The sequence below is a fragment of the Paramacrobiotus metropolitanus genome, unplaced genomic scaffold (genome assembly GCF_019649055.1).
Source record: "Paramacrobiotus metropolitanus isolate TYO unplaced genomic scaffold, Prichtersi_v1.0 Parri_scaffold0000062, whole genome shotgun sequence".
NCBI lineage: Eukaryota > Metazoa > Tardigrada > Eutardigrada > Parachela > Macrobiotidae > Paramacrobiotus > Paramacrobiotus metropolitanus.
The window spans coordinates 434722-448661 of record NW_026570282.1 but is presented as its reverse complement, the minus strand read 5'-3'; the positions used below and the strand labels follow the sequence as shown (position 1 = coordinate 448661).

The following is a 13940-nucleotide window of genomic DNA, read 5'->3' as shown; positions in this document are numbered from 1 at the left end:
CAGCAGTACCTGTACAGATACTGCAACCGATTCCTGAAGGGCAGATTCTGGCCATGCCAGAATTGTATATATATATGTATTATACGTATTCTGGTACATACTTCGGCGACGTCTAAAAGAGACTGCGCTAGAAGTAGACTTGTTTGAGAAAGCATGCGGGAATCGATCCTGCGTTTGGCGATCTTGATAAGCCGAAACGCGAGACGGTTAAAACAGTGCTTTTGCAACAAGGGGGAGTGCCCAGTGCGCTACGCTAGTTTGGTCGTATATTATTGTAGTACGCCGTCACAGCACTGTCAGCTTCATACATATTTGCCGTCGCAAATGCTTTGGTTCCGCTGATGGCCGACTCGTGCACTCGTGTGCAATCTTCTTAACAGCGCATGATGCTTTGACAACAAATTCAACAAAAATTCTGTCTCATTCATTTGCGATTATGTTTTGGAAAGTGAAAATAGCTATAGTGCGAACATTAGACAGCATTTGACCATTTGTTGTGGTGTTATGAAATTCCATTTTGTTTGGAAAATTTTTATATCCTTGAGCCACATTCATCGTGCATTCAGTTTGTGCTTTGGAATTATTTTATTGTTAAATCGTTAACGTTATCTGATGCGGAAACTTATCACTTATGGAATGATTCCCTTTAGCTTACGCCCTGCTTGAGAATCAACCGGCCAGTTTCCCTAAACTGCTACGTGGTTTGCCATCCAGTAACGGAATTTTTTACAACAGCATTTTTTACTGTACAAGGACAAAATTTGTCCTGATGTTGAATGGTGTGGTGCTTCGGCTTCCAGTATCTTGTATCCGTCCTGGGTAATTAGCAGCAGCTGAATATCATAACCTTGTTACATTGTTGTGGACCGCTCCGGAAATGTATTGATTGAGGTGTGTGTATTTGACTGTGCCGCGCTGCACAGCATTTACCGATTTACTATTCTGACTGGCTAATTGCCCCATTTGGCCGACAATTAAGGTGGCAGATGTGGAATGCGAATAAATGGCTGGGACTTGAATGCGGCTGCTCGGGCTATTAAAATGTGTATTGGTATCCGTTAAATTTATTTCTCGGGAAATGGATATTCCAACGCGGAAGTTATAGCACGTCTGTTACCTGTGCCGTGATTTGTTTATTTTTTTGCCCTAATTTGCCAGTGAGGCGATTTGTTTGGACAAGCTGTATACAGAGGAGTCTTTATATTTCTTGCCACTGCATTTGACCATGGCGGACCCGGCGTCAGTTTATGAGACTGTTCTGGCTGAACAGGAAAAATTTGCTCAGTTGACTGAACAGTTAGCAGCCGAAAGACGGAGCGTCGCTAACCAGCTCGAAAAGGCAAGTGCATAAATGCATACGCGAGACCGTAAATCGTCCCACTAATGGCATCTTTGGCTCATTGGTCAAGTTGGTGTGCAGTCTAATGGTGTTCGCACGTAACCCAAGCACATTCCATTCCGATTACCGTTTTTACTTCTTGATGGTAGCTGGTAGTGTAACTGTAGATTAGACTGGAAAATCAGACTTCTTCGTTTCCATTGCTATTTTTTTGGTTTGTTATTTCGTCAACAGTAAAGCGAATTGTTTACTGTTTCTCTTAAAATGTGGCACTATCGTCTTCGATTGACTGGATGTTGATCTCCGTCAGTTATTAACTGTTTCGTTTTACGACAGATTTCAAAACCGGAAATAACGTTGCATTTATGGTATGTTGATCTTCATAACTGACTGTAGTTTGGGTTGCTCATATCGGCAGTTCGGCACGTTATTCAGTTTGAATGTTTTTTTTTTTGCGTTTTCTCTTCTGCTTAGAATATCTGGTTGGCATTGATGGATTACGCGATTAATTTGTTTTTTATTGCGTAAACTGCTAAAGCGTAGTTAACGATCAAGTGCCGCTGTTGACTGAAGGGAAATAGGGTTGTTCATTGTTTTTGTCCAAACCTTAACTGACACGATAATGATTAAATAAAGAAAACAGGAACACCGTTTTGGCTCAGAAATACTCGTATATCGAACATGCTGATTGTGAGTGAGATGCAGCATTCAAGTGGGCAGAATCACAATACTTTTATTGAAAGCTTTTGAAGACATCGCAAAAACGATGTGAATGATCTTGTCAAAAATACCGTGCTACGGGCTATCGGCTATTAAATCAGTTATCTGCCTTTTGTGAGAGATGCCCTGAGCGAAACCATAGATGACGGTGGAATATGATTAATGATACAAATTTACACATGGCGCTTGACTTATGAGCAGTTTTTCTCTTCATTAAATCTCTCTAAGGTGTAACATATTGTCAAGTATATGTTGCATTGACAGGTGCGGTTATCGCGAGACAGCGGTATGTCCGGTTCGGGCTATTTGGACGACGGTAATACCGGTTATCGAGGATGGAACAACGTCGGTCCAGCGATACCGGAAGATTACGAAAACGATCCTACTGATCCGGTGTAAGTGTCTTGACGAAAAAATAAACTAATTATTTTAACTTTAGTTTTTTTTTTATTTGAGTCTTATACTGGAGTTTGGCTGTGGCATTCCGTATCCGTAAACACACCGATATTAACTAATGCCGAAAATTTTCTGATATGAAAATATTTTTGTTAAGAAAAACTGAGATATGTCGTTGCCTATTGTGTGGATCTTTACCAACTTGGAGTATTAAGAAGTTTCTACACATTGACAAGCACAGAAATTGCGTGGAATTGTGAATCTCTAACAGTTGCTCTCGCTGGTATTGGCATTCTTCCGCATCAGTTCCGCTTTTAAATCAGGCCTTGCGGCTTCGTTTTCAGATTGATCAACCGAAAAGTCGACACCAAAGTCGATAAAAAAGTTTACCGATCGGAGCGGATACAGAGGTTAGTGAGCAACAGGAAATAACCCTAGCACGTACCGCGGCGCAAGCCAGCAAACACATTCTTGTTGTATCGATTATGCTTCGAAAAAAATTGAACAAAATAAAACTGCGACATCTTTTGCATTTTTTTCGAAGTGAGGCTGTTTTGTTTTTCGTTTTCACGTTTGTTTACATAATTGATTTGACTTATTGGTTTTGATTTAACATGCTTTCCGTAAAATGATACTGCTTTGTCACAGGAATTCTTTTATATTTATTAAAACTAAACTCATTTGCATAACCGGGAACTGTGCAGTAGGAATTTATCCGGTAACTCCTGTACAAAGCAGTCGTATTTTAATGAAAGTGGCAAATGAGATTCTCTATCCCTTAAATTATATGTATGTGCCTCCGTTGTTGTCTTTTGAAGTCCCAGCATACCACCGTTTTAGTATTTTATATAAAATGCTGACGATGTTATTTTGAAATAGTTCATTAGGCTTACATTAGCTGACAATTACTAGAGTCATTGAAATACGTGTTTTAATTGCAGGCGAGTGATTGGTGATTCTGGCTACGGGTAAGTTGGCGTAAAGTCTTGTTGGCTGAGCGAAATTTCCATTGAAAAGCTTCGCACTTATGAGTAAATGGGTAGCGATAGCTTTAAGGAGGAAGTGTCGGCCTGTGTAAAATAATTTAAAAGTTTGGGGCGAAATGCAAAATACAGATGGAAAGAGTGAGCAGATGGCTCATTTCCCAAGAGTCCTCATGTTGTATCGCCGCATCAGCATTCCAGGGTGTCGGCTGGATGCTGTCCACTGTCACACCAAATTTCGCTATCCTTAATAGAGGGTGATCGAACTGAACTGCTTGTTTTCGTTCTATCACAGCCTATTCTCTATATCTGTTACGCTTTTGTTATTTGTATATGTGTTCACATTTTCCCCCAATAACGGACGCTTTGCACGGTAATGAGGGTCTAATTGCACTTGTGTTTTTCCAGGGCTGACGGATCGTGCTACCCGCAGGATGAGGTGCCTATTCACGAATCGCGATACACGACCACTCATACCAACTGTCAGCCCAATCCAGATCTTCTGGATAATGGATCGTTAGGCTCAGATCCTAACCTAGTTAGCCGCAACACTTCCAGCACCACCACCCAAGAGGTTCGTCACTTCATCTTTTCTTCAACTTTCGTGCATATAAATTCGCTCACTTAAGATGCTGAGGATTTGCGCAGTGCGCATGGTCAGTTGTATTTTAGCACATAAATAATTCATACATCCCAGCTTTCATGCTTCAAGTAAACAGTTGTTATGGAACGCTTGCTCGAAGTATACTTACAGAAATGGTAATATTTTTTTGCACAGCCAAATTTTAATTAACATCTCTAAATAAGTATTAGTAGTGTACATCCAAAATCTGCCACGAAATTGGTAATTGCAAATAATAATATACAGTTCGCTGTTTTTAACATAGTATTCGGGAAATTATTTATTATAATGCGCTCCAGTTTCCTGTTGATATTGAAAATTGAGTGCTACGTTGATATGCCGTGTTCTCCTTGATTCAGCCCACTATTTGTTTGTCCGCTTTATGTTTCGTTAGTCTTTTTAGAATGTAATTCATTTTGCAGGGAATAAAATATACAAGAATCAGTGCAGAAATTGTTGATCTTGTGCAGAGATGACCTAGATATGCACTCACTGGTTCTGTTTATATCGCATTGCCGCGGTTTATCGTTGCCTTTTTTTCGCGTGTAACATGTAATGTACAGCCTGAGCTACTTACCCGAGATCCCATCAGGGCAGGGAAATCGCTCTCTCGGCATTTTCATGCTCTTCTGACCAGTGAGCCGGTTAAAAATCGATAAATCTTATGAGATTTGGACCGCGTTGTAAAGCACACAATCGTAGATCCAGTTACTAATAGTCGGGTTCTGTGTGTCTTTCGGCAGGTGACAACGGTGACCAAGGTGTACCGCACCTATGAGCGTGTCCCCAATGAAACCCTTTCGTCGGGAATTAACAGTCGTGACTATGACTATCCCGAAGAGTACCTTGCCGACTATGAATCCCAGTTGTATGCACGGCCCTACCGGAAATATGGGTCACCCAAGCGATTTGATTATGTCAATGGAACGGCGCATGGGAATGCGACGGCGGCTGCTGTTCCGACGACCAACGGGGATGTTTTCGATCGCAGTGATTTGTATGGCAGTACGCATTCCACCAAGGGGTCCAGTCGCAAATCTCGTCCTTCCGGTCCACATGACGATGGTCAGTGTTCATGTGGCGGTATATTGAAACAACGCAAACACTGATTATTAATAATATATTAATAATAGCCTGGTGGGTTGTCTGTCTACACGTAAAATAAACAAATCACTACATGGCTGCAGAATAAATTTATTATGGGACTTTTTCCATTTTCTGGTAATAATCGTACAAATCTTTGATAAATTTTCCCGTTGTGACATTGAGAACAGGAATTTTTATTTTGTTTTCTGTGCTAAAATTTTTAATGATTTCATTTAACCTAATGTGGAAGTTAGTAGTGGTCGTTAGGTGACTTTTTGTGTATTAACTAAGCTTTGCCGGAATGATGTCCGGGATAAGCAGCTTGTTGTAAACTGTATACCGTTTCGGGTTGGGGAAAGTTTGAATCAGCTATTGATGGTGGTCGGCGTGAACACGTAAGTCAGAATGGAACGATGAGATTGGAGATGTGATTTGGATGAGGTCAGATGGAAAATTTTGTCGTCATCCAATGTTGAAAAGATTATTTCGAGTGGTCATCACACCAGTCTTTGATAGGGGTTATTCATCTCCATGGACATTAGTGTCCATTTTTATCTGCTATGGAGAGCGATTGGCCTTGCGCGTGCGCTCGCAAAGGGGATATTAACTATCATCTGAGCGGGGCATTGTACAGTTCCGGTTGGCGGTTGGGGAAGACAATTATGCTTTAACTGGAGGGACGGTAAATGTTCTACTTGATTCCCTATTTAGACAGATTATAGATCCAGCTTAAGGTTGATAGTTATTTATTTACGATATCTTTTTCGACAGCATTGCTGTAGAACTCGAGAAATCATTTTAATGATTTCGAAAATTTAATGCAATTTTTAAGTGGATTAATGCTGTGCGATCTAAAATGATTTTTTGAATTTTTGGAGCTTTCGTTCAGCATCCGTACTAATGAATATTATTGATGTAATGTGAATACTGAAACCAGTTTATTTTTGCGCAAGTTAACTGAAATAAAAGCGCACCAGTTGCTGATTATAAATTGATTTGAAAACACTGTGTTTTACATGCTAATAAGCGTTACAGGAAAGTTTAATATTCACCAGAAGATCCACGGTCAGTCCGCTGCAACGAGTCAAACAGCGCGGGCCGGTCAGTGCTTAGGATGTTGATTTCATTTAACGACCTATCGTTATCTGGGAATCGAACGGAAATGCATAATTTATGGTACTTTCTGGGGATGGAGTAATCGAGTTACAGCTTCCGTCTTATTGTTAGCTCAATCGATCTGCGCCAGGGCAAAGCAAGCCACCACCGCACACATACAAAAGGTGGCTGGAATGAAATGCCTTCCGCTGAGCAACCCGAATTTTGGGGGTGAATCTGAAAACATATCGATTTTAATCAGATTAATTAGATCGCAATTCTTGTTTTGCCATCTGGCGCCCTTATTTAATGTTTGTTTATTGCAGCAGTTTAAACGAAGCTATATGTTCGTTTGTGAAATAATTCGTAACCATAATAAAATTTGATTAACGGTTCAGTATAATTGGAAAGATACCTTTCGCTTTGTGCGTGGACAAGTGGTAGCGTTGTCAGTTCATGTTCATATGCTTACCTCTTATTCAATAAATGAATATATTCAGTTGGCGCAGCCATTCTATTATAAGCTTTAAGCAGTACACATCGCGCGCGTTTCTAAACGAGGGTCGAGTTTTTCTTTCGGTATCCAACAGAGCATAGTGAGCCGAGCGGCGTAACCAATTATTCCGGAAGGATTTTGTACGATGTCTTGCACACATTCGACAAGACGTAATTGTAATACTGAGCCGGTAATAATATGGTTGTTTGGCTGATTCTCCGCGCACCATACAGCATTTACTATTGTGTCGGGCGTGGCGATTTGGCTCGTTGAGCGGTCATGGTCGTAGAGCTGCTGCTTGGTAGCGAGTGTGAATTCCTGTTGCGTGGGCTGCGGCCATTTTTGTTGTCAGATCGGTTGTGTTGGCTTGTTGACGAAAAATATTACCGTCTCGATGTGCGACAAAGTGGTGTGTTGTGCTTTATAATAGACGCGTACGCGTGATGGTGGTTTAATTACATAGTGGCAGCATATCTACGATAGTTTAGCGGCGATAAGTATACAATCAAGTGCTTTCATTGCGCTCGGCTCTGTAACACTGGGTAAAGAATAGTTTTGCACAAATCAATCAAATTTGTTGTACACAACCCAAAGTGTTTCCCGGCTTTCGGGATTGCATACTTTAGTGCATAGTTGATGCCGCTTGCAGATTTGTTTGTACAGATCGTGTCTCGTTGATTATTTATGGTCTTCTTATTCGGTTTGTGGAATATTGTAGTTGGATTATATGGATCATATCTGAGTGACCAGTTGGTTGTTGGTGATTATTCGGGATCGCCGACTGCAGAGATCGACGGTGGCAGTAGAATGGCCCCGGCCGAGCATACCAACGGGACCTCATCGCGGGCCAATTCGCACCCCCATGTACAGCCCATTACCCAATATCGTGATCCCGAATTACCGGAAGTGATTGAATTCCTCCGCAATCCTTCCAACGTGATCAAAGCCAATGCGGCGGCGCATCTGGCCCATCTGGCCTTTAACAATGACCAAGTCAAACATCTCACCCGCCAACTGCATGGCATCCCGCCGTTGCTGGAGATGCTGGGATCCAATATTCCGGAACTGCAGCGGAATGCCTGTAGTGCATTGAGGAATCTCGCGTTTGGCAGAGAGAATGATGAAAATAAGGTCAGTTGCGCTGTGTGCATACGCTGTGTGGGGATGTTTGGTTGATTTGATACAGCTATGATCCGTCATGGATGGTCTTTGTAGTGGTGCACTGAGTTTCGTATTTAAAGTAATAATTACGTAGAATTTCTTTAAAAGAGCGTGTATCAGATTAATATTTTTTATTTCGGTGTATACACTACATCAAATGGGCTGTGCTTAATTAACTCTTGGTGCAATTTCTGTAGTTGTACATGTGTTTCTTTGTCGATTGCTTTATTGTATTTTGTTGAGACTTTCCGTACAAGCATAACGAGTTTAAGCTACGGAGTTTAATCGATATTGCATTATGGCTAGTCAAAAATTTATTAAAATCCGGCTTGGTGGAAGTGAGCGATAATGATGGACAATTTGCAATATTTTTATTGGTTTTTAAATGAATTCCCCAGTGTAAAGGGGGTGTTTAAGGAGAATCCCGGTTATTGAAGATGTTGGGTAGTATTTACCAGACTGTCTTAAATAAATATGGAAATCTGATAAAATTGTATTCATTCCCTGGACCGATTATTTGTTGACATTTCGCTATAGAGAGCAGTACGGAGTAGCGGGGGATTGGCTACATTAATCAAACTCCTCAAGCAGACCCATGATAATGAGATTGGCGAGCTGGTAACGGCCATTTTATGGATCTTGTCGAGCTGTGATGAACTGAAGAAACCGATACTGGACGAAGCCTGTCCGATGCTGATAAAACAGATTATTATCCCCCGATCCGGCTATAAGCAGCGTTCTGCACACTCCGCTGATGCCGGGCGTCCAGTATTGTATAGTTCCACTGTCTTTCGCAATTCGAGCGGCGTTTTAAGGTAGCGACGCTGGATTTCGTTCAATGGCTTCGGTTGTAATCTGATCGAATGTGTTGTTTTTTTGTTAAGAAATGTGAGCTCGGCTGGTTTTCAAGCGCGAAAGACACTGCGTGAGAGTGAAGACTTCATAGGAGCATTACTCTTCATATTGAAGGATGCCGTGAACAATCAAGACAATGAAAATAAGAGTGTGGAGAACGTCGTCTGCATATTACGCAATCTGTCTTTCCGCTGCCAGGAAGTCGAAGATCCCGATTATGATAGGAAGCGGCAGCCTAAAAATAAAAAGGGAAACAAGGACAAAGGTTAGTGCATGAAAAATTTTAGTCGTTTTAATTTGTAAGTTTTTCGCTGCAGTTTTACCGAAAAATAATTTATGAAACAAAGATGGATTTACCATGTGAAATATTTTAAGAAAAAATCTGTTAAAATTAAAGTTTTTTATTCGCATTCGGTTTAGAAGTGTCTTTGTCAGATTTGATTTTTGCTGTTCGCTTGCGTTGTTCGAAGTTTATTAACTGCTCCTTTCCATCGTAACATTTGATTAAATGTTATGTAAGTGTTTGCGATGCATAGACGACACTGATATGAGAATAGGTTGTGAAGCGGATACCAATATACTTACGAGATGGTGTTTGTAGGATCAGCGAGTGCTCCCGGAAGTCTGAATGGGTACGATTGTCATTTGGTTGACTTGTGTCTATTTAGAGTACTCTGACTTATATGACAAAGAGAACTAATCAGTGCTCTCTGCTTTTTTTGCATTGCCGTTCGTCCATGCAGGACCCCTGCCAAGAATACCGTATATACCAACTTGAAAGGCATGGATGCGCTGTGGAGTCTGGAAAGTATTCAAGCCTATTTGAACTTGATACAAAAGTCAGCCAACCTTGACACGATAGAAGCAGCGGTTGGAATTCTACAAAATCTTTCGGCATGTTTTTGGCAGGTATATTGATTTTGAATTACGTTGTATTTTCCTGTTGTCACATTTAGTTATCTGCTATACGGTTGACTTTTATTGGCTGTTGTAAATAATTTTTGAGATTATACCGGAAGTTTTTACAAATAGCTTGTCCACTTTATTGTGTTAACTTCGGTAATATTTGACCATATTACTGGATTGTTTAGCCGGCAATGGAAGTGCGGGCTACTGTACGGAAGGAGAAAGGTCTTCCAGTGTTGGTGGAGTCGTTGAGGATAGATAACGACAAAGTGAAGTGCACTACATTGCGTGCCTTTAGGAATCTTGCCGTTGACCAGAGAAACCGTGAATTGATTGGTATGTCGTTTCGCTTTACCAGACACGCGTTGCGTAAGCGATCAAGGCGGAAATATTTGTGTTTGATTGTGCTTGTGCGGCGTTTGCTATGAAGCATCATTCCTTGTTTCCCTGTTACTCACAGGCAAGTACGCCATGGGTGATTTGGTTCAAAAAATCCCCGGTCCGCCTGCCCATCCCGACAGTCATAGCATTGTGCCGGCTGTGCCAACATCCGAAGAGACCATGGCTGCCGCTCTGGCTACCGTTAACGAAGTTGTCAAAAAGCATCCGGAATTTGCTCGGTGCGTACACGCGGGACTGAGCGATTTATGGTTATTGAACATTCGGTTGTGTACTTATACAACTCAGTACTCGACGGCATTTCGATATGGGGTGATAGCTGTCAGTAGAGCACTTGTTTTTGGGCTGGTTGAGAAATGAGAATTTGAGAGATGGGAGCCTTTTTTCGGATCATATTAGTGACATGATTGTAGTCAATCGATTTTTTTACTCTCGTTTTCAAGCTGTCGTGTCGTAAGTTAATGCGGGTCGCATGAGAAGTCACTTGGTCATGGCGTTGCGAGGGGTCAACGGACGCTGTAATTGGATGAAATTGTCGAAAAAATCATGGCGGGATGTAAATAAATTTGTGCCCTTTAGTGGTAATTGCGATTTTGATTTACTGGCACAACAAGACCCCGAATTTGCGGTGATCGGTTCATGCGGTTTCCGGCGGTATTGTTTTTGTACTAGTACTTTTTTACTCCTAAATACCTAGTGTTGTCTTATGATCTTGCCGAGTACGTTAATATTTGACAGCTTCCAGATTTTAAATTACCACTGCCGTTCGCTACAATATTTGTCTTTAAATTTAACAGGAAACTTTACTGGAAACATGTGTCGATAAGTTTACCAGCACATAATTTTATGCGCTTTATTTCTTCCATTCCGTTAGGGCTTTCTTGGACTACAAGGGCGTGGAGAAACTCGTGTACATCACAACCCATTATAGCCAGTATTCCAGTAAAATCGTCCGATTCGCCTTCCTGGTACGTACAGCATTATTCTAAAGAAGGATCGCGACAGTAAATTGTTTGGCTTGCATTTTAACTTAAACTCGTTTCTTTTGCAGGTTTTGCAAACATTATGGAGTCATCAGAGCCTACACGAAGTGTATAGGTCAGCCGGCTTTAAGGAATCACACTTTCTCTCTAAACCACCCAACATGGGAACCAAAACACTGGGTGGAACGGACACCCTGGGCCGGACATTCAGCTCACAAGGAGCTACAAAGTTCGAAGACAAAACGTTGCCGAGAGGAATGATGCCTGATGACCAGGTAAATTATTTCTTTGGTGCCATTTCGCCAATTCGGTGGGATAAGACCTACCGGTAGTACAAGTTACGGTAGCCATACGATATGGTAACCATTCGTTATATGTCTAGTGCTGAACCAGGTTTACCATACAAACGCTGTCAAGTTTGAAATGAGATTTTTTTGTTTCCGTTTAGCTAACAATTTTTAATAGGAAATTAGTTTTATTATATTACTTAACTAGTTGCACTATACTAAAACAGGGTTCAATGATCGCACTTTCAATACTTCACAGTTCCCACTGTCAATAAGTACGATTATACGAGTACAGCATGGATGCAATGCACACGAGAACAGTACTTCTTGGAATAAGAAGTGTGAGGAGTATCGGTACCTATCGGTTTCTGTACTGTTATTATCTGATAATTTAAATTTTTATCCTTTAATTGATTGGATTAAACAATTTTGGAGGCAACGGTGCGATATAGATAGCCGTTTCACTCTTGTTTTTAATGCTTCACAGTAGCCGTAGCTTACCACATTTTTGTTCGATTTACTGTTAGTAATATTTAGCAACATTTTTAGCAACATTCAGCAACATTTAGCAACATTTTTATAGTGACCACAGGCTTTATGCAACAGTATTGAGCCTGTTTTAAATTGCCGTAGCACAATTTATCTTCTCTCGTCGTACTTGGCCTGTTGAAAGTTTATACGCATATATACTTCACCTTTTTGTAGATTTTTGTTTTCCCAGCATAGACTTTAAAAGCGGTTTTTCTATGATTTAGGATTCTGGTGTGCCAATGAACGGGACCAGTTCCTCGCGGGTTCAAAGTGGCGGAGGTCGGCTCTCGGAACCGGTGTACGCACAAGTCAATCGAGCTGAGAAGATCCGTCTGCGCCAAATGCGGGACAACGGCGACGGGTCAGCCGATATGATGTCGGAAGATGGGATGGGTGGTGATTCTTGGGTGTAGATTGGGGATAAAGAGGATTGTACCGTTGTTTGTTGTCTCATAGTTGGGTTACAATTAAAATGTTCTCTGTCTTCCAGCAGCTATAAACGCGCTTTTACTGTTCGGAAAGGTTACTGAAGTGACCATACCTGTTGTTGACATGTTGCTACTCAGATTGAGATTTCTGTTTTTATTGTTGATTTTAGTATCGTCACTGCTAACTTCCAAGTCATGAAGAAGCAGCCACATACAAGAAATGAAATTTTTTTCCACAAGTAATCGCAAATATGCTTTACGGAGACAGTTAAATTCGTTTACTATTTACAAGGATTCAATAAAATGCAAACAATAACACAATCCACACAAACATTCGTGCTTTCCAGACGAGAAATTTGCATTCCCTCATTACGCCGCATTCGTTGTTCTTAGCATTTTAGCTTGTTTCTTTTCCTCAAGTTCCTTGAGCTGAGCGGCTACAACAATCTTTCGTTCTTCCAGGAATCTGCCATATTCCTCGGCGTCCAGATCCCGAACAACTTGCACACCCATTCGGCGGCACTGGTCAATAATATCTTCACAGATCTCTTTTAAATCTACGTTCTCCAGTGGAGGATCTTCGCTTTTAATTTTTGCAATCTCATAGACGTGCTTCAGAGTTATTTTACCCGCGGTTTCCTTAGCTGCGGAATACAAATGTAGTCAGTAAGTGCAATTTGTTACATGATTTACATCGGCAGCACAAGCGACTACAGGTATACAATTGTACAGCACAAGCTCCATTTCAATGGCATACCGCATACGTACAGTATCACCAGAAATACCATGCACAGAATGTCCTGTCATTCTAGCATAAGCATATTTTTATATTTAATTTTATTATTCAACTTTTCAATTTAATTATTCAATTTTTATATTACAACGATTCATCAAAATTCCTAGATGCACTGTTGAATCTTGTCACTGAAAAATTTGGATTAATCATTACTCACTTCCCATCATTGCGCCGCGATTAATCCCGGCAGCTGCACGGATAAAATATGACTGCGTCGGTCGATGTATGGTTAATTCGTAACTACGATCAGGCTGCAAAGGGAAACAACAAACAAACTATGGTCAGCAAAATACTGATTTTCAGTAACATAAAATTTAGTAAACAGATTCAGCCTCTACGTAAAAAATACTAACACCATTTTCAGCACTCACGTTTATCTTCACTCTTGTTGGCAAAGGAAGCCCTTCTTTAATATTTTTGGTTTTCTCATTAAAATCTTTGCAAAATACGGCAATGTTTAACCCACGCTGCAGAGAGAATTGAATAATTAACCATCCAAGCAATATGATAAACAATACCTAGAAACCAGAAAACGAAAAAGCCAAGAAAAATTCAAAGTGGACTGTACCTGGCCAAGCATCGGCCCTAGTGGAGGTCCTGGTGCAGCGGCACCTGCTGGTATATTGGTCTTCATGATCGGGCCATGGATGACTTTCATAACCAACTTTCGGTATCCTTTCGCCTTCTTGACCACCATTTTAAGGACGTTGCCGCGTAAGCGTATGCAGCCAGTGAAAAATATACTAACGCTAACACACAAAAATTCTTATGAAGTTTCCAATAACGTTTTCAGTTGAAACAGGCAGCGAGGACGCTATGTAAACTTGTAAACGCAAGTTGCTTTATACGTAACAGTC

General features: G+C 40.9%; 2 protein-coding genes across 3 annotated transcripts; one reads left to right on the top strand and one right to left on the bottom strand.

Moving 5' to 3' along the window:
- The first annotated feature begins 216 nt into the window (after positions 1 to 216).
- LOC129593532 (catenin delta-2-like) lies at positions 217 to 12560 on the top strand. Of its 2 annotated transcripts, none has more exons than XM_055489892.1 (16): positions 217 to 1339; positions 2324 to 2454; positions 2800 to 2865; positions 3397 to 3423; positions 3847 to 4012; positions 4804 to 5125; positions 7456 to 7868; positions 8436 to 8713; positions 8783 to 9018; positions 9355 to 9385; positions 9497 to 9662; positions 9845 to 9995; positions 10120 to 10279; positions 10933 to 11026; positions 11110 to 11316; positions 12084 to 12560. In XM_055489892.1, the coding sequence occupies exons 1-16, from the start codon at positions 1226 to 1228 to the stop codon at positions 12270 to 12272; spliced, it is 2751 nt and encodes a 916-aa protein (XP_055345867.1). In that variant the 5' UTR covers positions 217 to 1225; the 3' UTR covers positions 12273 to 12560. The 2 variants fall into 2 exon arrangements, with proteins under 2 accessions (XP_055345867.1, XP_055345868.1); XM_055489893.1 differs by lacking the exon at positions 217 to 1339 and adding an exon at positions 1537 to 1707.
- Positions 12433 to 13893, bottom strand: LOC129593533 (39S ribosomal protein L11, mitochondrial-like). Its single transcript, XM_055489894.1, has 4 exons — positions 13652 to 13893; positions 13455 to 13550; positions 13241 to 13334; positions 12433 to 12931 (listed from the first exon to the last, which is right to left on the bottom strand). Exons 1-4 carry the CDS (start codon positions 13778 to 13780, stop codon positions 12657 to 12659), a joined length of 594 nt encoding a protein of 197 aa, XP_055345869.1. The 5' UTR covers positions 13781 to 13893; the 3' UTR covers positions 12433 to 12656.
- Between the last annotated feature and the right edge of the window lie 47 nt (positions 13894 to 13940).

Coding starts and splice junctions, on each gene's coding strand:
- LOC129593532 (XM_055489892.1), top strand. CDS start 1,226: ATGGCGGACCCGGCGTCAGTTTATGAGACTGTTCTGGCTGAACAGGAA. Junction 7,869..8,435: donor GAGAGAATGATGAAAATAAG/GTCAGTTGCGCT, acceptor ATTTCGCTATAG/AGAGCAGTACGGAGTAGCGG. Junction 11,027..11,109: donor TCGTCCGATTCGCCTTCCTG/GTACGTACAGCA, acceptor TTTCTTTTGCAG/GTTTTGCAAACATTATGGAG.
- LOC129593533 (XM_055489894.1), bottom strand. CDS start 13,780: ATGGTGGTCAAGAAGGCGAAAGGATACCGAAAGTTGGTTATGAAAGTC. Junction 13,551..13,651: donor TAGGGCCGATGCTTGGCCAG/GTACAGTCCACT, acceptor TTCTCTCTGCAG/CGTGGGTTAAACATTGCCGT. Junction 12,932..13,240: donor TCGCGGCGCAATGATGGGAA/GTGAGTAATGAT, acceptor TGTATTCCGCAG/CTAAGGAAACCGCGGGTAAA.